Below are 25,182 nucleotides of genomic sequence, written 5' to 3'. Positions count from 1 at the left end.
TGCCAATCTTCTTATTCTCGCTAAGATTTGAGATTTGAATCACTCGTGTGACTCGCTGTATTGCAGTGGTCTGGAACTGAACTCGCAGTATCTCCGAAGTCTGCCTGTTACTAAACATATAAATGAATTGTTAGAAAAATGGATCTGTTATTCTTAGAGAAAGTAGTCCTACTTAGACATTTTTCAGAGTAACATTTCTGTAAAAGAAGGCAGTAAAAATCAAATCCCCCTCTCCACGTGCTAGCACTGATCTAGGAACATGTTACAAGTAAACTATTTAATACTACACTTGAAGATTTATACAAACTCTTTTTAAAAATTGTCACTTAGGTGATTCTAATATGTGCAGCACAGAAGGACAGCCACTGCAGGCCACCTTCTCCAACTCTGAAGGCACTCCAGCCATGTGGCTGACAGGGTCTTGGTGCTCCGGCCGGGTGTCAGGCCTGAGCCTCTGAGGTGGGAGAGCTGAATTCAGGACATTGGTCCACCAGAGACCTTCTGGCCCTACGTAATATCAATCAGTGAGACCTCTCCCAGAGACCTCCGTCTCAGTGCTAAGACCCAGCTCCACTCAATGACCAGCAAGCTCCAGTGCTGGACACCCCATGCCAAACACCTAGCAAAAAGGAACACAACCCCACACATTAGCAGAGAGGCTGCCTAAAATCATACTAAGTTCACAGACACCCCAAAACACACCACCAGATGCGGTTCTGCCCACCAGAAAGTCAGGATCCAGCTGCATGCACCAGAAGACAGGCACCAGTTCCCACCACCAGGAAGCCTACACAAGCCACTAAACCAACCTTACCCACAGGGGGCAGACACCAAAAAAAATGGGAATTACGAACATGCAGCCTGCGAAAAGGAGACCCCAAACACAGTAAATTAAGCAAAATGAGAAGACAGAGACATATGCAGCAGATGAAGGAGCAAGGTAAAAACCCACCAGACCACACAAATGAAGAGGAAATAGGCAGCCTACTTGAAAATGAATTCAGAGTAATGATAGTAAAGATGATCCAAAATCTTGGTAATAGAATGGAGATAATACAAGAAATATTTAACAAGGACCTAGAAGAACTAAAGAGCAAACAAACAATGATGAACAACACAATAAATGAAATTAAAAATTCTCTAGAAGGAATCAGTGGCAGGATAACTGAGGCAGAAGAACGGATAAGTGACCTGGAAGATAAAAGAGTGGAAATAACTACAGCAGAGCAGAATAAAGAAAAAAGAATTGAGGATTGTCTCAGAGACCTTGGGGACAACATTAAATGTACCAACATTCAAATTACAGGGGTCCCAGAAAAGAAGACAAAAAGAAAGGGACTGAGAAAATATTTGAAAAGATTATAGTTGAAAACTTCTCAAACATGGAAAAGGAAATAGTCAATCAAGTCCAGGAAACACAGAGAGTCCCATACAGGATAAATCCAAGGAGAAACATGCCAAGACACATATTAATCAAACTATCAAAAATTAAATGCAAAGAACAAATATTAAAAGCAGCAAGGGAAAAGCAACAAATAACATACAAATGAATCTCCATAAGGTTAACAGCTGATCTTTCAGCAGAAACTCTGCAAGCCAGGACGGAGTGGTAGGACATATTTAAAGTGATGAAGGAGAAAAACCTACAACCAAGATTACTCTACCCAGCAAGGATCTCACTCAGATTTGATGGAGAAATTAAAACCTTTACAGACAAGCAAAAGCTAAGAGAATTCTGCCCCAACAAACCAGTTTTACAACAAATGCTAAAGGAACTTCTCTAGGCAGGAAACACAAGACAAGGAAAAGACTTACAATAACACACCCAAAACAATTAAGAAAATGGTAATAGGAACATACATATCGATAATTACCTTAAATGTAAATGGACTAAATGCTCCAACCAAAAGACCTAGACTGGCTGAATGGATACAAAAACAAGACCCATATATATGTTGTCTACAAGAGACCCACTTCAGAACTAGGGACACATACAGACTGAAACTGAGGGGATGTAAAAAGATATTCCATGCAAATGGAAATCAAAAGAAAACTGGAGTAGCAATTCTCATATCAGACAAAACAGACTTTAAAATAAAGACTATTACAAGAGACAAAGGAGGACACTACATAATGATCAAGGGATCAATCCAAGAAGAAGATATAACAATTGTAAATATTTATGCACCCAACATAGGAGCATCTTAATACATAAGGCAAATGCTGACAGCCATAAAAGGGAAAATCGACAGTAACACAATCATAGTGGGGGACTTTAACACCCCACTTTCACCAATGGACAGATCAACCAAAATGAAAATACATAAGGAAACACAAGGTTTAAATGGTACATTAAACTGGATGGACTTAATTGATATTTGTAGGACATTCCATCCAAAAACAACAGAATACACATTTTTCTCAAGTGCTCATGGAACATTCCCCAGGAGAGATCATATTTTGGGTCACAAATCAAGCCTTGGTAAATTTAAGAAAATTGTAATTGTATCAAATATCTTTTCTGACCACAACGCTATGAGACTAGATATCAGTTACAGGAAAAAAACTACTGTTAAAAATACAAACACATGGAGGCTAAAAAAGACGCTACTAAATAACCAAGAGATCACTGAAGAAATCAAAGAGGAAATTTAAAAATACCTAGAAACAAATAACAAAACACGATGGCACAAAACCTATGGGATGCAGCAAAAGCAGTTCTAACAGGGAAGTTTATAGCAATACAATCCTACCTCAAGAAACATCTCAAAAAAACAACCTAAAGCAATTAGACAAAGAACAACAATAAAAAAAAAAACCCAAAGTTAGCAGAAGGAAAGAAATCATAAAGATCATATCAGAAAGAAATGAAAAAGAAATGAAGGAAACGATAGCAAAGACAAATAAAACTAAAAGCTGGTTCTTTGAGAAAATAAACAAAATTGATAAACCATTAGCCAGACTCATCAAGAAAAAAAGGGAGAAGACTCAAATCAACAGAATTAGAAACGAAAAAGGAGAAGTAACAACTGACACTGCAGAAATACAAAGGATCGTGAGAGATTACTACAAGCAACTATATGCCAATAAAATGGACAACCTGGAAGAAATGGACAATTTCTTAGAAAAGCACAACCTTCCGAGACTGAACCAGGAAGAAATAGAAAATATGAGCAGACCAATCACAAGCACTGAAATTGAAACTGTCATAAAAAACCTTCCAACGAACAGAAGCCCAGGACCAGATGTCTTCACAGGCGAATTCTATCAAACATTTAGAGAAGAGCTAACACCGATCCTTCTCAAACTCTTCCAAAATATAGCAGAGGGAGGAACACTCCCAAACTCATTCTACGAGACCACCATCACCCTAATACCATAACCAGACAAAGATGTTACAAAAAAAAGAAAACTACAGGCCAATATCACTGATGAACATAGATGCAAAAATCCTCAACAAAATACTAGCAAACAGAACCCAGCAGCACATTAAAAGGATCATACACCATGATCAAGTGGGGTTTATCCCAGGAATACAAGGATTCTTCAATATATGCAAATCAATCAATGTGATACACCATATTAACAAATTGCAGGATAAAAACCATATGATCATCTCAATAGATGCAGAAAAAGCTTTTGACAAAATTCAACACCCATTTATGATAAAAACCCTCCAGAAAGTAGGCACAGAGGGAACTTACCTCAACATAATAAAGGCCATATATGACAAACCCACAGCCGACATCGTCCTCAATGGTGAAAAACTGAAACCATTTCCACTAAGATCAGGAACAAGACAAGGGTGCCCACTCTTACCACTATTATTCAGCATAGTTTTGGAAGTTTTATCCACAGTAATCAGAGTGGAAAAAGAAATAAAAGGAATCCAAATCAGAAAAGAAGAAGTAAAACTGTCACTGTTTGCAGATGACATGATACTGTACATAAGAATCCTAAAGATGCTACCAGAAAACTACTAGAACTAATCAATGACTTTGGTAAAGTAGCAGGATACAAAGGTAATGCACAGAAATCTCTTGCATTTCTATACACTAATGATGAAAAATCTGAAAGAGAAATTAAGGAAGCACCCCCATTTATCATTGCAACAAAAAGAAAATATCTAGCAATAAACCTACCTAAGGAGGCAGAAAACCTGTATGCAGAAAACTATAAGACACTGATGAAAGAAATTAAAGATGATACAAATAGATGGAGAGATATACCATGTTCTTGGATTGGTAGAATCAACAGTGTGAAAATGACTCTGCTTCCCAAAGCAATCTACAGATTCAGTGCAATCCCTATCAAACTACCACTGGCATTTTTCACAGAACTAGAACAAACAATTGCACAGTTTGTGTGGAAACACAAACGACCCCGGGTAGCCAAAGCAATCTTGAGAAAGAAAAACAGAGCTGAGGGAATCAGGCTCCCTGACTTCAGACTATACTACAAAGCTACAGTAATCAAGACAGTATGGTACTGGCACAAAAACAGAAAAATAGATTAATGGAATAGGATAGAAAGCCCAGAGGTAAACCCACGCACATTTGGTCACCTTATCTTTGATAAAGGAGGCAAGGATATACAATTGAGAAAAGACAGCCTCTTCAATAAGTGGTGCTGGGAAGACTGGACAGCTACATGTAAAAGAATGAAATTAGATCACTTCCTAACACCATACACAAAAATAGACTCAAAATGGATTAAAGACTTAAATATAAGGCCATACACTATAAAACTCTTAGAGGAAAACATAGGCAGACACTCTATGACATAAATCACAGCAAGATCCTTTTTGACCCACGTCCTAGAGAAATGGAAATAAAAACAAAAACAGATGGGACCTAATGAAACTTAAAAGCTTTTGCACAGCAAAGGAAACTATAAGCAAGATGAAAAGACAACCCTCAGAATGGGAGAAAATATTTGCAAATGAAGCAACTGACAAAGGATTTATCTCCAAAATATACAAGCAGCTCATGCAGCTCAGTATCAAAAAAACAAACAACCCAACCCCAAAATGGGCAGACGACCTAAACAGATATTTCTTCAAAGAAGATACACAGATTGCCAACAAACACATGAAAGGATGCTCAGCATCACTAATCATGAGAGAAATGCAAATCAAAACTACAATGAGGTATCACCTCACACCGGTCAGAATGGCCATCATCAAAAAATCTACAAACAGTAAATGCTGGAGAGGGTGTGGAAAAAAGGGAACCCTCATGCACTGTTGGTGGGAATGTAAATTGATACAGCCAGTATGGAGAACAGTACGGAGGTTCCTTAAAAAACTATAAATAGAACTACCATATGACCCAGCAGTCCCACTACTGGGCATATACCCTGAGAAAACCATAATTCAAAAAGAGTCATGTACCACAATATTCATTGCAGCACTATTTACAATAGCCAGGAGATGGAAGCAACCTAAGCGTCCATCGACAGATGAATGGATAAAGAAGATGTGGCACATATACACAATGGAATATTACTCAACCATAAAAAGAAACGAAATTGAGTTATTTGTAGTCAGGCGGACGGACCTAGAGTCTGTCACACAGAGTGAAGTAAGTCAGAAAAAGAAAAACAAATACCATATGCTAACACATATGTATGGAATCTTAAAAAAGTGGTTCTGAAGAACCTAGGGGTAGGACAGGAATAAAGTCGCAGATGTAGAGAATGCACTTGAGGACATGGGGAGTGGGAAGGGAAAGCTGAAACGAAGTGAGAGAGTGGCAATGACATACATACACTACCAAATGTAAAATAGCTAGCTAGTAGTGGGAAGCAGCTGCATTTCATGGGAGATCAGCTCGATGTTTTGTGACCACCTAGAGGGGTGGGATAGGGAGGGTGGGAGGGAGACGCAAGAGGGAGGGGATATGGGGATATATGTATACGTATCGCTGATTCACTTTGTTATATAGCAGCAACTAACACAACAATGTAAAGCAATTATACTCCAATAAAGATGTTAAAATATTGTCACTTAAATCTGATGAGCATATTTACTACTTCTTATTGAGAAATGGTCAAAATGTAATGAATTGAGGAAAGATTTTGTATTTCAAGAATTTTTAAAACCGATTTGTAGATACTTTGTCAAGCGACAGGAGATTGGTTAAATAAGTTATGGTTAACTGTAGATAGCATATCATATGGCAATTAAAATTATTACTGGAAAATGCTTCATAGAAAAAATTTTAAGTCAGATTCTAATATACTATGCTCTAAATAAGCCACATTTTGCACAACAAACTGCCAAGAACAAACAAACAAAAAACAAAATCCACAAGACCAGACAGAGAAACATTATCCAAAGTATGTTTATCAAAATGTCCTCAGTGATCATCTTGGCTAGTGGGATTTAGATGATTTTAATTACCTTTATAAAACTTTGTCTCATAATAAAAATCAAATATTAATAAAAAGGTTTAGTCACTCAAGTAGCAGAACATTACTGAAGAAAATTCCTCCTGTACAGTTTCTCCTTAATTTCTCTTTAGCATGAAAATGGAGACACACGTTTTAATTTTGTCATTCCGTTTTCAACTAACATGGCCAGATGTCAAAAGGGTTCTGGCATCAGTTTAACTTGTACCTTTTTTCCACCTGTAGAGGCTTAAAGACTTATTTTGTGGGGCAATGACGCTGAGCCACAACACTTAGCTTATAGGCTTAGCTTCCACACTAAGTGTTCTGCCAGAATCTTCTGACGGGCACCTTGTGAAGTCCAGCTACTGATAAAACACCTTCACTATGGAGAGATGTGATAATGAGACTGGGAACCTGAAGGTTTACACTCATGTGCTTATAAAAATGTGTAACTGCCGCTGTCCAGCTGAGCAGGTCATTGGTGGACTCTGGCTCTGACTGGTCAGGATGATCCTGCTTCCTCCCTTGGCAGAGTAGCTGGAAGAGCCTGTGAAATTTACATCCCCTCTCCAAGCCACCACTTGCTTACCACCACTTGTGTCTGGGAGTATTCAATAAAGACGACGTCCCTAAGTTGGCTAACATAGTACCTGATATATAGTAAGTCTTCAACACATGTTAGTGGGTATATAAAACACACAAATACACACAGAATATTTATCTGATAATGAAAGACTTCATATCTGATAGACAGGGACCTTAATACCTAAAAGTATTAAGGGTTCACAGGGTTATGGGTTGAGTTGTGTCTCCTCCAAATTCATTTGTTGAAGTCCTAACCCCCAGGACCTCAGAATGTGACCTTATTTGGAAATAGGATCATTGCAGATATAATTAGCTAAGTTAGGATACGGTGGGCCTAATCCACCATGACTGGTGTCCTTATAACAAGAGGAAATTTGGACACACACACACACACACACACACACATAGGGAGAACGCCATGTAAAAATGAAGGCAGAGGTCAGGGTGATGCTTCTACAAGCCAAGGAAGGCTAAAGGTTGCCAGGAAACCACCAGAAGCAGGAGAGTGGCCTGGAGCTTATTCTCCCCACAACCTCAGAAGGAACCAACCCTGCCAACCCCTTGATCCCAGATTTTTAGCCTTCAGTGGTGTGATGAAAAAATTCTGCTGTTTAAGCCAGCCAATCTGTGGTACTTGGTTATGGCAGCCCTAGGACGTTAACACAGTCACAATTGTGAAAACTGATCCACACAGGACACTCTGGGGGTAGGTGATCTGTAAAATTGGTCTGGATGTATCCTAACATTCTTGGACTTATTTTTTTGTTTTTAATTAATTAATTTTTGGCTGCGTTGGGTCTTGGTTGCTGCGCGCGGGCTTTTCTCTAGTTGCAGCGAGTGGGGGCTACTCTTTGTTGTGGTGCGCGGGCTTCTCATTGCAGTGGCTTCTCTTGTTGCGGAGCACGGGCTCTAGGCACACGGTCTTCAGTGGTTGTGACTCACGGGCTGTAGAGCACGGGCTCAGTAGTTGTGGCACACAGGCTTAGTTGCTCCACGGCATGTGGGATCTTCCCGGACCAGGGATCGAACGTGTGTCCCCTGCATTGGCGGGTGGATTCTCAACCACTGCGCCACCAGGGAAGCCCCTTGGACTTACTTTAAAAACACTGATAACTGAATCAGAAAGTTACCCAGGGGTAGGACCATATCTTGTGTGTCTCTAGTTCCAACAGCACCTAGTGTGGTGTCCGGTGGTAAGCACTACCTAGCGGTAGTAAGACATGCCACAGAAATGAGGGGGCAATCATGTAAAATTAACATGCAATGGGCTGAGAGCAGCCCTCTGAACTGCGATGCCTCTCACCTTTCTTCTGAAAAAGGACTCACCCTCTCACTTATACAGGAGTACATGTGTGTATATGTATTTATATGTGTTTATATATACACATAGGCATGCATATGTACACAGAGACATGTGTGCACACCCATATATGTATACATATACTATATATGAAATGATTATATGGGCCTGAGGAAAACTATGGAAGATGACATCCTGGGTTGTCAACATGGTTCCTGGGGAAGGGGTGGGAAGATGGTGTGCACAGTACCATGAAGGAGGAGCAAATAAAAGCCTGGCATTTAATCATACTACAGCTTACTATTTATCAGTTATAAACAACAGGGAGACCTCTGAGAACTAACGTGGTCAGATGTTCCAAAACATTTTTTTGAGTAGAAATTTTAAAAATAAAAACTAACAATTTGGTGATACAATTTATATAAGACAAAAATAAAACAAAATAAATATATGTCAATATATATGTCAAAAAAGTCAGGACAAAAATCACAAGAGTGTAAGAAGTATTCTGAATTGTGTGATGGAGACAAGGGGTTGGTATTGAAAGAGCTGCTCAAAGGGGACTTGTCTCATCAGTATTTTTTTTTGAAATACGGAGAATGTATGAATATATTTCTCAGGTAATTAAGAATTAAATTTTAAATGTTAAGGTAACTGATGGAAAAATAGAACTGAGAAGCATAATCTACAAATATGCTGGGAGAATTTAAGGAGTAGAGAAAACTAGGTCAAATACTGTAATGAAGAAAAAATGTAAAAAGAAACAAAGTATAAAAACAAAACCGGGAAACAACAAGGCAAGAGTAAGAAATACACTTGAATTATCACTATCTAGGACTGGATTACATTTGTATACAAAGAGACAGATGCTCTCAGACTGGGCTAAAAACATCTAGGTATAAGTTGCTTACAAAAGACACAATTGAAACTATCAATAAGTGGTACACAAAGATTGAAATGAGGAAATCAACAAAGGTATATCTGGAAGATACAACAAATAGAAAGCTGAAGTGCCGGTATTAATATGAGATGCAGTTGATTTCAAAGAGGAAAGAATTAAACAAAAGATGAATATTTTCTATGAATAGAAGTTAAGCCTTCCAAAGATATAATTTTCATTAATTTTTATGGGCCTAAAAACAAAGTGCTGAAAGCAAAAACTGCTACAAAGAAAATTAAAATTTGATGAATTCGTAATCACATTTGAAAATAGTAACAGATCTCTCAGCATCCAATGGATCAATTTAAAAAAAAAAGAAAAAAAGGATAGAGGTGATTTGAGCAGAATGACTGGCAAACTTGATTAGAACCAGAACACAATGGTGCAATATCGCCTGGAATCTGAGGGTGAGAAAGTGAGAGCCTAGAATGCTGTGCTCTGTCAGCTCGTTGTGTAAATATAACAAAAATGAAGACAGACGTGATACATTAAAAATATAACTCTTTAGAACACACACACAGGCATAGACAAGCAATTGAGAGGCTCCATATCAAACTTCTAAGAGCGGCTACCTTAGTCCAGAGGCATGAGACTGGGAACGGTGGTGTGGGATGAAAGACAATTTGCCACTCTCCTCTATACATTTTTTAATTGGAGTATAATCGCTTTACAATGTTGTGTTAGTTTCTGCTGTACAATGAGGTGAATCAGCTCTATGTATACCTATATCCCCTCCCGCTTGGACCTCCCTCACCCCCCACCATCCCACTCATCTAGGTCATCACAGAGCACCGAACTGAGCTCCCTGTGCTGTACAGCTGGTTCCCACTAGCTATCTATTTTACACATGGTATCTATGTATCTTATTTATGTCAAACCTAAGCTCCCAATTCATCCCACCCGTCCCCTCCCGCCCCCCGCCCCGTGTCCACACATCCATTCTCTACATTGCGTCTGTATTCCTGCCCTTGTATTTTTCATTATAAGCTTGAATTCATTTTGAAATATTTTTTGTAAAACGGTGAAATGTTTCGGGACTTCCCTGGCGTTCCAGTGGTTAAGACTTTGCCTTCCAGCGCAGGGGTTACGGGTTCAATCCCTGGTCAGCGAGCTAAGATCCCGTGTGCCTCGCGGCCAAAAAACCAAAACGGAAAACAGAAGCAATATTGTAACGAATTCAATAAAGACTTAAAAATTGGTCTAAATCAAAAAAAAAAAATCTTTAAAAAAATTTTTAAAAAAGGTGAAATGTTTCTCAAAAGAAAAGAAAGGAGCAAGAGAGGGAGGGAGGGAGGGAGGAGAGAAGGAAGAAAGGAAGGGAGGAAGGCTGGACAAGCAAGCATAGAAGATGGGATGTCAAGGAATTCTCAACAGATGTTTCTATTTACCAATATTTGAGTCTTGTATAATATCTATTTCCAGTATTTAAGTTTGTATAATAACATAATGAAAGTAGCTATTATTTAACGAGGTTTAATATATTCTAGGCATTTACACATACAGATCATCTCATTTAATCATTATAATAAACCTGAAAGTTATTATTCTCGCTTTATAGATGAGACAGAAAAGTTAGGCTATTTGCCCTATGTTTCTTAGCTAATAACTGGAAAGGACAGGAAACAAATCCAGGGTGGTTTGTCTCTAAAGCCAATGATGTTGTCCACACACCAGTAATCTCTCAACTACTGAGTTTTGAATGAAGACCACAGTTGGGTATGCGGCCATCAACAGGTATATTTTGTGCAAAAGAGGCTTTAAGTAGACATGAAAGTGTGAATATACTGCATTTATGGAAAAGGAAAAGCATGTGCTCCTTCAGAGCTGGAAGTGCAAGAGAGGGCACTGAGGGGAAAGGAAGGGAGAGGTGGCAGTGCTCAGGTACCAAATCACACCTGAGCAAACAGGTGATACAGGAGATGGCTTTCTCATGGAGATTTAAAACCTGTCATAGTAACGACAGCAATGATCAGAGAGTTCAGTGTGAGGCGAGCTGCTGTCATTGTCACCATGCATTGGCCTTGTCTCTTCTCTCCCATGTGCTGGCTACTAGACCTATTTCACGTGGGGTGTTTGCTTCTTAATTTGTTTTCTTCACTCTGAAATTCCCCCTTTTCATCTCATTCTGTCTCTTGTTTTATATAACATACATTTTTAGAAAGCTCTGTTAGAGCGTGAAGCGTTCTCAAGGAGTGAATGTGTCCTCATTCATATATTTATTCGCTAATTATATAGTCTGCAAATATTCTGTTCTGTTCATTGGGTCATATTTTTCTTCCAGCCATGATTGATTCTGTTGTCTTTCCACACCAAATTTCTGTCTAATATTTCCCTTTTAAATTTAATATAGCCTTTTTATATAGTTATTACATAGTTTTTTTTTTCACCATGGGCATGAGCAGATCTTTTGCATGTTCTGATATCGTGTGGGTGAGGTCCTCTTGATATTCTTTCTAAGTTACCCCAGACCAGTTTGTAGCCACGTACCACATCCACCACCTTCTCAAATTATATTGGGGTCTGTATAATGCTTCCTTCCACTTTCTTATTGCTTAACGTCTGTATCTCTAACTGAAGGGCAAAGATCAGCTGGGGCCTGTTGCTGTCCTTACTGGGGGCGTGTCCCTCCCCTCTTTAGGGACCTAAAGCAAGGCCTACTCCACCCAGCCAGGCATGGAATGCACTGGAGGTGTTCAACCCACCATTGTCTTTGGAAGATGGCAAACTCCAGCATCCCTTTCTGCCTCCACCAAATTCTGAAGGAGCTTTGCTGCTTTTACATTTGAGGGTTTTTTCCCTTAAGTGTCTACTCACCCAATTTGTTCATTCTTCTACAACATGAGAAGGCATCAGTGATACTTCTTGGATTTGTTTCAACTTTTTCCTGTGGTTGTGCATCGTGGGTAGGTACAGTCTCAGGAGATGCTGCACACCTGGCCACACATCAGTCACCTGGCACTCCCACCGACAGTGCTTTAGCAGTTCGTGGGATCAGCATCAGAACCCCCACATTTAGTTGTTTGCTTACTATTTTTCATTCACTTGGTCAGATTTGGTGGAGAGGGCAATTCTGGGGTCTAGGCTCATTTCACACTACCTTTACCTGGAAACTCTCTACATTTATGGATCTTGAATATGAAAACAGAACAGTGCTGCTTACAAGCTGAGAGTCCTCAGACAAAGACCTTTGCACTCTATGGGAATGTGGTGATGATCAAGAGAGATAACACATAATGTTTAAGAGAGGCATAAACCTAAGCTACTAGTTTGTATTTACTTTTATATGAGCAGCTCCTAATACACTCTAGACCTTGTAGGTTATGCCATGTGTAAGAGTAATGAGCTGCTGATCTGAGATTAATTTTTCCCCAGACTCTCCTGTGTCTTGGTATAAAAGCAGCAAATGCCTTTGGGTCTGGCTTTGCACGTTAAAGTACAGGCAGGACCTCCTCAGGTGTGTAAAACTAGGTGTGCAGGCAGCTTTTGCCCTGGGGGATAGGACCCTTGAGAGGATCTTTTGTTGGTTTTATGAGACTGCTCCTCCCCTGGGCAGACAGGGCAGTTCCCTTAAGGAGCTCCAGAGCCTCCTGCAGCAATTTAAAGTCAGCAAACCTGTTCGGTCAGCCCAGGAGCCATTGACCAAGATTTGTTGGCAGGAAAGTTCACTGAAAACCTCAAAGGAGACATGCGTGAAGGCGGCAGGAATCTGAGCTGAGGGCCTGGGCACCATACAGGCCTTTTAAGACTTTAGAGTTGATGGGGTCAGTCAACTCCAGCTCAGTTTTGGGCTGAGGCTGGAAGCCTGAGACACAGCACATTCTATAACATGAAGCTGTCTGTAGGCTCAACCCTGGTACCCAGGCCACCCTTTCCTTTCTCGTGGTTTAGGATGTGTATTCGTTCATGTATTTATTCATTACTTTACACAGTCTACAAATACCTGTTTCTCTCTACCATGTTTCACACATCAGGCACTGAGAATAACGCAGCACACATGACAGGCAAGATCAGTGCATCCGTGGAACTTTAGTCTTTGGTTGGCTAGACAGGTACCAGCAAGCACACATGTTGGGTATTTACAGATTGTGATCACTGATGTTCAGGCAAGAGATGGAGAAAAGTGAAACTGGAAGTTTAGTCTTAGTTTCAAGAGAGTCATTGAGGAAGACTCCCCTGAGGAGGGTGTTTGAGCTGAAACTGAATAAGGAAAATAAATTGGCTTTTCAGGAGCTGAAGGAAGATCCAGAATAGGAAGAGAAATTTGAAAACCAAGTCTTACATTCAGCTTTGCCGGAGCTACCAGTGCAATTTTTTCGATTAACTGAATTTCCAAATATCTGATATTTTGTAAGACAAACTGTAAGGAAAAAATGTTGCCTGCCATCCCAGTTCTACAAGGATCAAGCCACTGGCCAGTGCGGTCACGCACTGACTTATATAAAATTCGAACATGAATCTGATCAAGCCTCTCAACCAGGAGGTGGGAAACTTTTTCTTAGCAGCCCAATAATAAATATTTTAGGCTTGTGGGCCACATGTTTTCCACTGACACAACTCAACTCTGCCACTGTAACTCAAAAACAACCACAGGTGGCGCAGTGGTTGGGAGTCCGCCTGCCGATGCAGGGGACACGGGTTCGTGCCCCGGTCCGGGAGGATCCCACATGCCGCGGAGCGGCTGGGCCCGTGAGCCATGGCCGCTGAGCCTGCACATCCGGAGCCTGTGCAAACAACCACAGACAATATGGACACAAATGGACACCGCTGTGTTCCAATAAAACTTTATTTATGTAAACAGGGGGCTGGCCCACAGGCGATAGTTTGCCAATCCCTGCTGTAGAATCCAGATCTAACTTCCAATTTACAAGAAATATAGAGAACAGAGGAATACATTTAATGACACCACAGGGGTTCAATCAGCAAAACTCAGATTGTTTTGAAGGAAACACATTCTGTACTGTGGGGAAACTTCATGACAAAGTACCTAGTTTCTTCAACAAAACAGCAAGAGATAAAAAGAATTGGAAAAGAAACAACATTATATGAGACATAAAATTCATATCAAGCAATCAAAATATTTGGGTTTTAATAAAAGACCAATTCCAACAAACTGAAAAAATAAGACAGTTATGGAAACGAATAATGACATTAAGAGTATTACTACTTTTGGGTATGATAATGGTGCCTTGTGGTTATGTTTTCAAAACGATTTACATCGTTAGGGATACATATTAAAAAACAGATGGAATGATATGATGTCTGTGATTTGCTTCAAAATAATCTGGGGTGAAGCGGGGGTGTGGCTATAGATAAAATTAGATTGACTGAGTTGGCTGTTACTGAGCTTGGGTAATGGCTGCATGGGGGCTCTTTGTACTGTTCTGTCTACTTTTGCATATCTCTGAACTTTTCCATAATTAAAAGTTAAAACAAACATAAAATATACTTCAGATTCAGTGGCAGAGATGAAAAATGCAGGCATGGATGAAGAAAAACAGGTTTAGTTTGATGGACAGGAGTCCTTTGGAACAATTAAGAGCAGTTAGGTTGATGGGATTTAACCTTGTTTGTCCCTTCGAATTAAAGAGAAGTTGGAGTGAATCAGATCCACCCTGCCTCTCTGAGTAACTCATCACCTCCCAACCCTCTCAGAGGGAAGGAAGACCAAGGGAGCCAGGACTTGGGGCTGAGGACACTGCTAAATGCATACTAAATATGTGTACGCCCTTCCTTGTAGCAGAGTCTTGATTTCTTCAGAGATGCCAGGGCGCATTTAAAAATATTCGGCCCTTCAGACCCTCTGGCAGCTAGAGTTGGCCAGGTGAGCTAATTTTGGCCACTGAAATATAATAGAAGCCTAATGGTCAGGGCTCCCAGAAAATATATTATTTTCTGCATTAGAAGGGACATATTCAGGTGTATTCATTCTAGCTTATTCTTGCAGAGGTGTAATTATAGTGCCTGAAGCAGTAGTACCAATCTTGTAACCATAAAGATAAAAGTGAAACATTGTGATGGGAGGGGTGGGGGCCACGGGGGTGGGGAGAGAGCAAGAGAGAGATGGAGGGCGAGGGAGGAAGGGAGCGAGAGAGGGAGAGAATGGATTTGCATGAACGAACCTGGTCATCATGAAGCAGGGACTCAGTGCCCCAGGCCTGATTATCTTGCCCAGACTTTGTTACATGAGAAAAATAAACTCCTACGTGGTCAATCCACTATGATAAGGCTTCTGTTACATGTGGCCAAGCACAGTGAGTCACTGATAACAAGTTACCTAGAACCCCAGATATCCAAAACTAAACTCCAGACCTCCTCTAATCCGTCTTCTCATAGACTTTCACAGCTCCTTACGTGGCAACACACTCACCTTTTTTTTTGCGATAAGCGGGCCTCTCACTGCTGTGGCCTCTCCCGCTGCGGAGCACAGGCTCCAGACGCGCAGGCTCAGCGGCCATGGCTCACGGGCCCAGCCGCTCTGTGGCATGTGGGATCTTCCCGGAGCGGGACACGAACCCGCGTCCCCTGCATCGGCAGGCGGACTCTCAAACACTGCGCCAGCAGGGAAGCCCCAACACTCACCTTTAAGTCATTCGACCACCAAAATGCTTGACGTCTCTTTTCCCCCCCTCACTCCACATTCAGTCCATCAGCCAAGCCCGAGGGCAGGAAGGAGGAAGGAGCGGAGGTATGTGTCTCTCTCAGGCTGTGTCTCTGGCCATCACTGCGTCTTCTCTTAGGCTCCAGGTCCCATCAGACAGCCCCCGCATCTGGGGTCCCGGCTCCTGCTGGACAGGCCTCCACCAGGTGGCTGCAGCCCCTGGGCTGCTGGACCACCACTGCCTCTGCCAGTCCTGCTGCTGCTCATCTCCTGGCTACCTCGCTGCCTCCTGTGCAGCTTTCAGCTATGTCACCTGCTTAGTCAGCTACCCATATTAAATCCCTTCTGTTTGAAACACCAGTTAATGCTGACCAGGCCTGATTGATAAGCCTTCCCTGATGACCCTAACTAAAACATTCTCCACTCCCCTCGCGGTCACTTTATCACTTATCCTGCTTTACTTTCCTTGTAGCTCTTATCAATACCTGCTAGAGTATGTATCTATTTGTTTCCTTAGTTGCCTAATTTTCCACTGGAATATAAGTGTCAAGACAGCAAGGGTCTTCTGCATGGGGCCTGGCACATGGTATGTGCCTCACACAAAGAAACAAATGCTTTTCCATTCCTTTAAGAGATATTGACACACGCTCTCCAAGTCTCAGGCACTAGACAGATTGATGAATAAGACAAGTTTTAGACTGTCGCTTTGGCCACAGGTGGGAGTGGCAGTGAGAACCCAGCCGCTCTTGGGCTTCAGTGCATTTTAATTGTCCTATTTTCTATTTGTAGTGGTTCTGAAAAGCAGTGGAAAATCATGTGTATTTGGAAGCTCACCGAAGAGGGGGATCAAATCTATTGTGAACGTACATCAGACTCCCCATAGGGAAACACCACTCACCTGACCTGGAGAGGGATCTTGGGCACCTTCTTAGAGACCTTGAACCGGCTTCTGTCCCCACAGGTATCAGTGAAGTACACACCAGCCACACTGGTCACCTGGTTCCCTGGGAACTTGGACAGCACCTTGTCATGACCATGCTGACTGGCCCAATACCAGGCTTGGCCCCCCATGAGCAGGCCCCCTCCACGTTTCACAAACTGGATCAGCTCTGCAGTCATGGTGTCATTGTAGGCATTGATGCAATAAACCCCCAGGGGTTCTCTCGGTTCTGGCTGAATCTGTGCCTCAACCCCAGAGCCCTGCAGGATGTTTGCTAGTAATGCCAGGGATGGGTGCACTCCAACGGGAGCCCCAGGAGAGGGACAGAGCCAGCCCACTGCATTGAGAAGAAATGGGGCCAAGCCGGCGTCCAGCAGGTAGCCCTCATGGGACACAACCACAAGGCGGCCTCGGCCATAGGAGGATGCAGCAATGAGGACCTGGCCCCGATCATTCACCATCACCGGGAAGGCAGCCTCTCCAGTTAGAAGGAGTTCACTGGGGATGGGGCCTTTAGGGACATCCCAGCTTGTCACTCCATCCATGAGGGCCTCAAAGGCAGCAGCAGGAGTTGTGGCCATGGTTCAGTCAGCTGCAGAAGAAGAAAGCAAAGACTGAGCTTGGTCAGAACAAATGAAGGAATGAGTGAAAACAAAAACAACTAAATGCATTCAGATGAAGACTACTTGTCAGGTCCCCCACTGTGTGCCACGGCCTGGGGTGCAGCAAGGAACACAACAGACAAGGTCCCTGCTTTCACGAGCTTAATATTTGAGAAGGGGAAGGACAATAATTAGATAGGTAGATAAACAGATAAAATGCAGCAATTAATAAGTGTTAGATGAAAATAAAACAATGATGTGATATCGAGCAACCGGAAAATTACTTTAGATTGGGTGACAGGAGAGGCCTATAGGAAAAAGTGACCTTGAAGCTGAAACCTGACATTTAAGTTGAGGCCTGAAATGCTGCAAGAGAGCATTTTAGCAGTGAGAAGCCCCAGGGTGGCTGGAGGAACACACAGGGAGGAGCAGGACCTGAATGGAGTGAGGGCGGGGCTGGATCCCACGGAGCAGGTAGATCAAGGTGAGACCTGAGCTGACTTAGCATTTTCTTCTCTGGAAGAAAAGGTCAGTTGACCTTTCAGAAACTAAATTTCTTCTGGTAGCTTTGACCAAATGAATTGGAAACGCCTCCCAATTTATCATATCTGCCCTAACTAGGGAGCTCCCCGCCTCTACTTGGGGAGCATCCTGAGGTTTACCAGGTCTTTTAAAATTTGGTGTGCCTAGAACTGAGTTAATTACTCCCTTCAGAGCAGCTCCTCTTCGATAAATTACTTACACTTTAGTCTCTCCATTTACATAAGGAGAATAGTACAGCCCTTGGAGGATTATTTTTGAAGATGAAGAGAATGCGAATAAAAATGCCTTGTCCAGTGTCAGGTGTACAATGAGCACTGAGAAAACACTAGTGTCTGTTCCTCTGCTGTCTTTTCTAGCTTCCTAAGTGACAAGAGCCATGTAGCAGGTGCTCTGGGGGCCCCGGACCGCCTGTGACTCCAGCAACTGCCCTGGAGGACTTTCCGGGGCACTGGGAAACCTTTCTCACCTGGCAGGTGCCCTGAAGTGGCGGTGAGCTGATACAGGGTAAGCTTCACCCGGGGGAGGGCGTCACGGATAAATGCCACAGGGCTGTCCTAGGTGCATTCTGGAGCCCCTCACAAGGTCACCCAAGGAATTGAGTTCCAGGTGCCCACAGCGGTAAACAGCTCAGCGACAGCCCTTCCTTGCTGGCTTCCCCTCCTTCCTGGTCTCTTCCTCCCCATGTCTTCACTGTGCAGTACTGGGCTCACTTCCCAGATAAACTACCTGCACTCAGGTCCTTCTATCAGGTTTTGCTTTGGGGAACAACCTAAACTGACAGACACCAAACCCTTCCCTTCCACTACATCTGCCTCTGTCCTTCCTCCCTCCTGCTTCCGTACACCGTCAGCCACCTCATTTTGTTCATCTTCTTTCACGTGTCTCTCAAATATCAGTCCCTTCAGTTTACATTCATATCTAGATGAAACCAATCTGGTTTCTGTCCCCAGGATACATTCCCACCAACAATCTCCCTCAAGCCATCCTACTCACACGTCTTCCTAATCAGATCTCTCAGGTTCATCCACTCCCCCAGGTAAAAACTGAGTGGCTCACCCTGGATTTTAAGCCTCCAGGGTACAGGCTCTCCACAGTTTTTTAGACTTCTTCCTTCACTTTCTCCACCAAATCTCTGGTACGCTTGGCTCCCTGAGCATGCCCTGTATTCCTTGTAAAGTTCCAGCTCCTTTTTTTTTTTTTTTTTTTTTTGGTTTTAAACTGCCGTTCCCATCTGCCACCTCTTAATATTGCCCCAGTAAAGTGAATTCACAAAAAAGCACCAGTTCCCAGCTGGAGTATGGAGCCCGTGGGTGAGTGAGCTCAGCTTGCGGGTTTGGGGTAGGAAAAGGCAGCGAGAGATCAGGAAGCCTGAGGTCGAGCCAACCACCTCTGACAGGACAAGGGAGGTCTTTCACGAATCCGGGCCTCCCTAGTTTTACAGGAAAAGCACCAAAAAACCCAGGAGATGAGTAATATGTTCTCAGAACTTTGCCCACAACTCTCCATAACTACATGCCCGCGCGCGCGCACCCAGAATCACACCCACACACAATCACACATCTTTTGTCAAATTCTTGACTCACAAATTCAAAGAGGCGGGAGAAAAGTGTCTTGAGACAAACAGCAAATAGGGAAAGAAGGGCGAAACGAAACAAGAACGTGAACCTAAGAAGACAGACACCCCGATTGCCGGGAATCTTCTCGGATCTGTAACTGACACCTTGGGGCGTACCCGTGTCCCCAGGTGCTCGGCCCCCGGCCCACCCTACGGACCCGCTCGGATCGGCAAACTCACGCTGGGGCGGCCGGGGTGCGCGGTGCAGGCCAGAGCGTGGAGGCCGGAGCCGAGGTTCGGCAGGCGGTCCCGGCGCGGCAGGAGCTGCGGGGCGGGGCGGGGCGAGGGGGCGGTGCCCGGGAGGCTCCTCCCCGCCGCGCCAGGGGCGGGGCCGGGCTGCTGCGGGGTTCGCAGGCCGCCCCGCCCCCCCCGGGAGGTGGGGCCTCTCGGCCCTCGGGTGTCCGGGCCGAAACCGGCTACCCCGGGCTCTCCGAGAGTCGCGTCGGAGCGGGAGGGAGCTCCGCAAAGTTGCTGTCACAGTTGGTGAGGAAAGCACACGCCAAGTCTCCAATAAGGCAGACTCGGGGCGAAGAATCCCCCAACAGCAGCGTAACCCACGGCCGAGGCTCTGCTTGGGCCCCGCGTGGAACTGGGCCCCCTCCCCTCCGGTCCGGGGGTGCGGCGCCGGAGAACCCAGGCTGTCGTGTCGCCGCCTCAGGGCGGCTCCTGAGTTGAGGGGCTGCCCCTTGGTGGCCAGCGACCGGCCTTGCACGCCGTGCCGGACGGGATTCTCGGCGGTCCACGGAGCTCCACCAAGAGAACTGAGTCTAGGAGTGTAGGCAGAAATGCCGCCCAGTGATGTGCTTGCTGGGAAGGAAACGTGCCCGTTACAACACCAGACACGTCCATTCCAGCTAAAGCTATAGAGTGGCTGCTGCTTGGATTTCTACCTAAAACTGGTGGGAAGGTCAAAATCAAGGTTAAAGAGTTCTAAGTTTGCCGCGAATCGGATTTTGCACAGCTTTGTGCAGCAGATGCGCTGTTTTAACTTTTATGGAGTTTTTGTTTTGTTTTGCTAAAGGGGGAGAGAGTAACAGGTAGGGGTGGGGACACGCGTGCCTACTTGAGAGTGATTATGGAGAAGGGGGCTTTAGATCCCTATTTTATAATCCCCCCACCCCCGTTTGGGGCTAACACTGGTTATACATGTAAATCATCGCACTGTTCCTAAAGTTACCGGATGTATCTATTTTTGTTAAAGGTTCATGACTGTCTTTTTATAAGCATGAATTAAAAGTAGCAGTTAATCTTACATCCTCGTTGATTTTAACATGTTGTGGACACTTCACTCATATTCTCTTCTGTCTCGGGGCTTATCAAGGCCAGTGCCTTCACCAGATCTCGAGCCCATTCTCTTTGTAAAATAGGTAGCACCTCCTCCAGGATCTTGCTGTCGAGTTCCCTTTTATGTATTTTCATTTTTTAAATCTCTTCTTGACTTCTTCCTGGGTAAAAATATACTTTGGTAAACTCCATTTCTTGCCTATCTGTATAGAACATGTCATTTATTTCCTGCAGCTCACCCTCACCTTTGCCAAGAATGAAGTTCAAACCTTGCAATCCCGCTTCTGCTTCTTCCACTTCATTTCCTTCCCAAGTCCAGGCTCCACCCCTGCCTCCCCTTACGTGTACACTGGGTAGTGCTGACTGACTCCTTCATTTTCCCTCTTTGGTGTTAAATTAACATAATGCTAATTATTACTCTATTTTTCTTTGGATCTTTACGAAAATATACTTTCAGGATTTTAAAGCAGTTTTTTTTTGTTTGTTTGAGAGTGGGGGCAATCAGGAATGAAGTGCTGATACTTATTTTAATATGTTGTGAAATGCTTTTTGTTATGGGCTGAATTGTGATTGAGTTAAAATGAAGCCAGTGAGGTGGGGCCCTAATCTAATAAGACTGGTGTCCCTGTGAGAAGAGGAAGAGACTCTAGGGATGCCCTCACAGAGAGGACAAGCCATATGAGGACACAGTGAGAAGGAGACATCCCTAAGCCACTGAGAGAGGCCTCAGGGAAACTGACCCCTGCTGGCACCTAGATCTTGAACTTCCAGTCTCCAGAACGTGAGAAAGTAAATTTCTGTTCTTTAAGCCAAAGACAACTCAAAATTACCTAATCAGTAAATTCTAACAGTAAGTTAGTGGTTAAATTAAGCTACATCATACAGTGGAATACTTTTCAACTGTTAAAAGGAATGAAGTAACTCTGCAGGCACTAGTATGGAAATGTTTAAAAGCTTAGTGTTTAAAATGTGTTGGTTAGTGTGTGTAATATTATCTTGTTTAATATAGAAAAAGATTTTATAGAGACACACAGCTTCTTTGTGTGTGTGTGTGTGTGTGTGTGTGTGTGTGTGTGTGTGTGAAGAACTTGATAACCATAGTTACCTCTGATAAGTGATTCCAGGGTGTTTGGGAATGGAGAATACTTTTCATCTACTGTAGTTCTTTTTTAAAAATATATATTAATTATTTTATTTATTTATTTTTGGCTGTGTTGGGTCTTTGTTGCTGTGTGCGGGCTTTCTCTAGTTGTGGCGAGCAGGGGCTACTCCTCATTGCGGTGTGTGGGCTTCTCATTGCGGTGGCTTCTCTTATTGCAGAGCACGGGCTCTAGGCACGCGGGCTTCAGTAGTTGTGGCATGCGGGCTCAGTAGTTGTGGCTCGCAGGGTCTACAGCGTAGGCTCAGTAGTTGTGGCGCACAGGCTTAGTTGCTCCGTGGCATGTGGGATCTTCCCGGACCAGGGTTCAAACCCGTGTTCCCTGCATTGGCAGGCGGATTCTTAACCACTGAGCTACCAGGGAAGTCCTTCTTTTTTTAAATATAACTTTTCTTTTTCTTTCTTTCTTTTTTCTTTTGGTTTTATTGAGTTATAATTGACGTACAGCACTATATAAGTTTAGGGTGTACAGCATAATGATCTGACTTACATACATAAGGAAATGATTGTCACAGTAAGTTTAGTGAACGTCCATCGTCTCATATAGATGCGAGGTTAAAGAAATAGAAAAAAGTTTTCTTTGTAATGAGAACACTTAGGATTTACTCTCTGAACAGCTTTTGTATATCAGGTACAGCATGTAAATTATCTTTATCATGTTGTACCTTACATCTCTAGAACTTATTTGTCTTATAACTGGAAGTTTGTACCTTTCGACTACCTTCCTCCAGTTCACCCTCTTCCCACACCCAGCCTCTGGTAACCACAAATATAATCTCTTTTCCTAGGAGTTTGTTTTTGAAGTATCATTGAGCTACAACACTGTATTAGTTTTTTGTTACATAACACAGTGGGTTGATATTTATGTACGTTTAAAAATGATCCCCTTGATAAGTCTAGTTGTTGTCTGCCACTGTACAAAGATATTACATAATTATTGACTATATTCCTCACACTGCACATTTCATACCTGTGACTGATTAGTTTGTAACTAAAAGTTTGTACCTCTTAATCTCCCTCACCTCTTCACCACCACCCCCACCCCCCCGGCAACCGCCACCTGTTCGTTCTCTGTGCCTATGACTCTGTTTCTGTTTAGTTTTTTTTTGTTTTTTTTTTTTGCGGCGTGTGGGCCTCTCACTGTTGTGGCCTCTCCCGTTGCGGAGCACAGCCTGCGGAGCACAGCCTGCGGAGCACGCAGGCTCAGCGGCCATGGCTCACGGGCCCAGCCGCTCCGCGGCATGTGGGATCTTCCTGGACCGGGGCACGAACCCGTGTCCCCTGCATCGGCAGGCAGACTCTCAACCACTGCGCCACCAGGGAAGCCCTCTGTTTAGTTTTGTGTGTTCATTTGTTTTGTTTTTTAGATTCCACGTATAAGTGAAATCATAAAGTATTTGTCTTGTCTGATTTATTTCACTTAGCATAATACCCTCTAGGTCCGTCCATGTTGTCGAAAGTGACAAGATTTTATTCTTTTCTGTGGCTGAGTAATACCCCATTGTGTGGGGCTGCAGGGCCTTGGTGGTACCAGGGCTAGTGCTGGCCTACTGGCAGGTGGGGCTGGGTTCTGGCCCCTCTGGTGGGCAGTGGCGTGTCCTGGGGTGACTGGGGGTTCAAGGGGCCCTATGGTAGCTGGCCTGCTGTCTGCTGGGGCTGTGTTTCTACCCAGCTAGCTACTTGGTCTGGGGTGTCTCAGGACTGGGCCTGGCTGGCTGGTCGGTGGGGTCAGGTCCCAGTTCTAATAAGCTAGAGGACAGATCCCCAAATCGCACTTGCCAACACCAGTGCTTCACCGTGGGATGAGCACCCCAAAATGGCTGCTGCCAGCATCTATGTCCCCAGAATGAGTCCCAGTTGCCTTCTGCCTCTTTTGGAGGCTCTTCAAGATGAGTAAGCAGGTCTGACCCTGGCTCCTTTCATATTACTGCTTTTGCCTTGGGTCCCGGAGTGTGTAAGATTTTGTGTGTGCCCTTTAAGAGTGAAGTCTCTATTTCTTACAGCCCTCTGACTATTGCGAAAGTAAGCCGTGCTAGCCTTCAAAGCCAAACATTCTGGGGCTTGTCTTCCCAGTGCAGAACCCCTAAGGCTGGGGAGTCCCAATGTGAGGCCCAGACCCCTTGGTCCTTGGGGAGAACCTCTGCAATTTTCATTATTCTCCTGTTTGTGGGTCACCTACATGGGAGTATGGGTCTTGATTGTACCATGATTCTGTCCCGACTACCCCTTTTGTTGTGGTTCCTTCTTTATATCTTTAGTTGTAGAAGATCTTTTCTGGTAGATTCTGGTTTTTCTCATCAGTCCTTGCTCTACTATCCTTGTAAATAGTGTAATTTTGGTGTGGCCGTGAGAGGAGGTGAGCTCAGGGTCTTCCTACTCCACCGTCTTGGCCAAACTCCCCTCCAGGGGTTTTCTTTAAGGTTGCTCGATGTACAAAACTCCCTCCTACCAAAGTGCAATTTCCTTCTCCTAGAAAATGACTCTTTTTTCCTATCTTAGCTCAGTCATCACTTCCTTAGGAAAGACTGTCCTAACCTCCAGAACTGTACTAAATCCTCCTTCTGATAAACCTCTGTTCTTACCCAGGTTGTAATTCTACAGTTATTTGTATGCTCATCTGATTAATGTTCTCTCTCATAGGCCCTCATGGTATGAGTGTGGAGTCTGTCTCCTGTTTGCCCACCATTGATTTTGGTTCATTTCTGGAATGTAGTATCTTAATAAATATATAAATGCATGTTGAATAAATAAGTATATAGTGAATGTTCAAGAAATGTCTATTGAATTGGTGAGTAAATAAGTCTTTGGAGGATTAGTGCAAACCTGATTGGCAGAGAACCAAATGCAGTCATGTTGCAGAAAGAAGGAGCATGGCGAAACCTATACAAGGAAGACAGTTTGGATACAACAGATCAGAATTTCCGAATACTTCAGGATGGAAACCCAATGTGAGGTGAAGTTAGTTGAGTTCTTGGTCTCATACCAGCAAACAACTGACCTTTGAGAAGCAAAGTGGGAAACGAGCACTGAGGGAGGGTCAAGCAAGTTCCATGTCAGCGCTGAGCTCAAGATCTCTTTGGAGAGTTTGTGCTCTTAGGTTTTAACCGGTTTCTACCTACATCAATCTCAGTCTTTACGGTAAAATACCATATTTACTTTACCGTACTGTTCTAAAAGGACTCCTGAGCCTATTTCAGTGTTGATCTAATAGAAGAAGGGATTT

The 25,182-nt window shown here is 43.4% G+C and overlaps 1 protein-coding gene across 6 annotated transcripts in view; it reads right to left on the bottom strand.

The window, feature by feature from the left end:
* TCAF2 (TRPM8 channel associated factor 2) overlaps positions 1 to 20,168 on the bottom strand; it is a 33,008-nt gene extending 12,840 nt beyond the window's left edge. For 2 of the 6 annotated variants that reach the window (XM_030759724.2, XM_089917269.1), the window contains exons 1-2: positions 19,697 to 20,165; positions 16,715 to 17,348 (exon numbers count right to left, since the gene is read on the bottom strand). In XM_030759724.2, the coding sequence (XP_030615584.2) occupies positions 16,715 to 17,337 (623 nt within the window). In that variant the 5' untranslated portion in view covers positions 17,338 to 17,348; positions 19,697 to 20,165. Of the gene's footprint in view, positions 1 to 16,714; positions 17,349 to 18,367; positions 19,097 to 19,484; positions 19,677 to 19,696 lie in introns of those variants that run through there. The other 4 variants (XR_016394261.1, XM_089917268.1, XM_089917266.1 and 1 more) reach the window with 4 other exon arrangements.
* Between the last annotated feature and the right edge of the window lie 5,014 nt (positions 20,169 to 25,182).

The sequence above is a fragment of the Delphinapterus leucas genome, chromosome 9, assembly GCF_059928025.1.
Source record: "Delphinapterus leucas isolate spDelLeu-1000000601 "Yukka" chromosome 9, BTC_Dleu_Yukka2, whole genome shotgun sequence".
Taxonomy (NCBI): Eukaryota; Metazoa; Chordata; class Mammalia; order Artiodactyla; family Monodontidae; genus Delphinapterus; species Delphinapterus leucas.
This window is presented reverse-complemented; position numbering and strand designations above follow the sequence as displayed.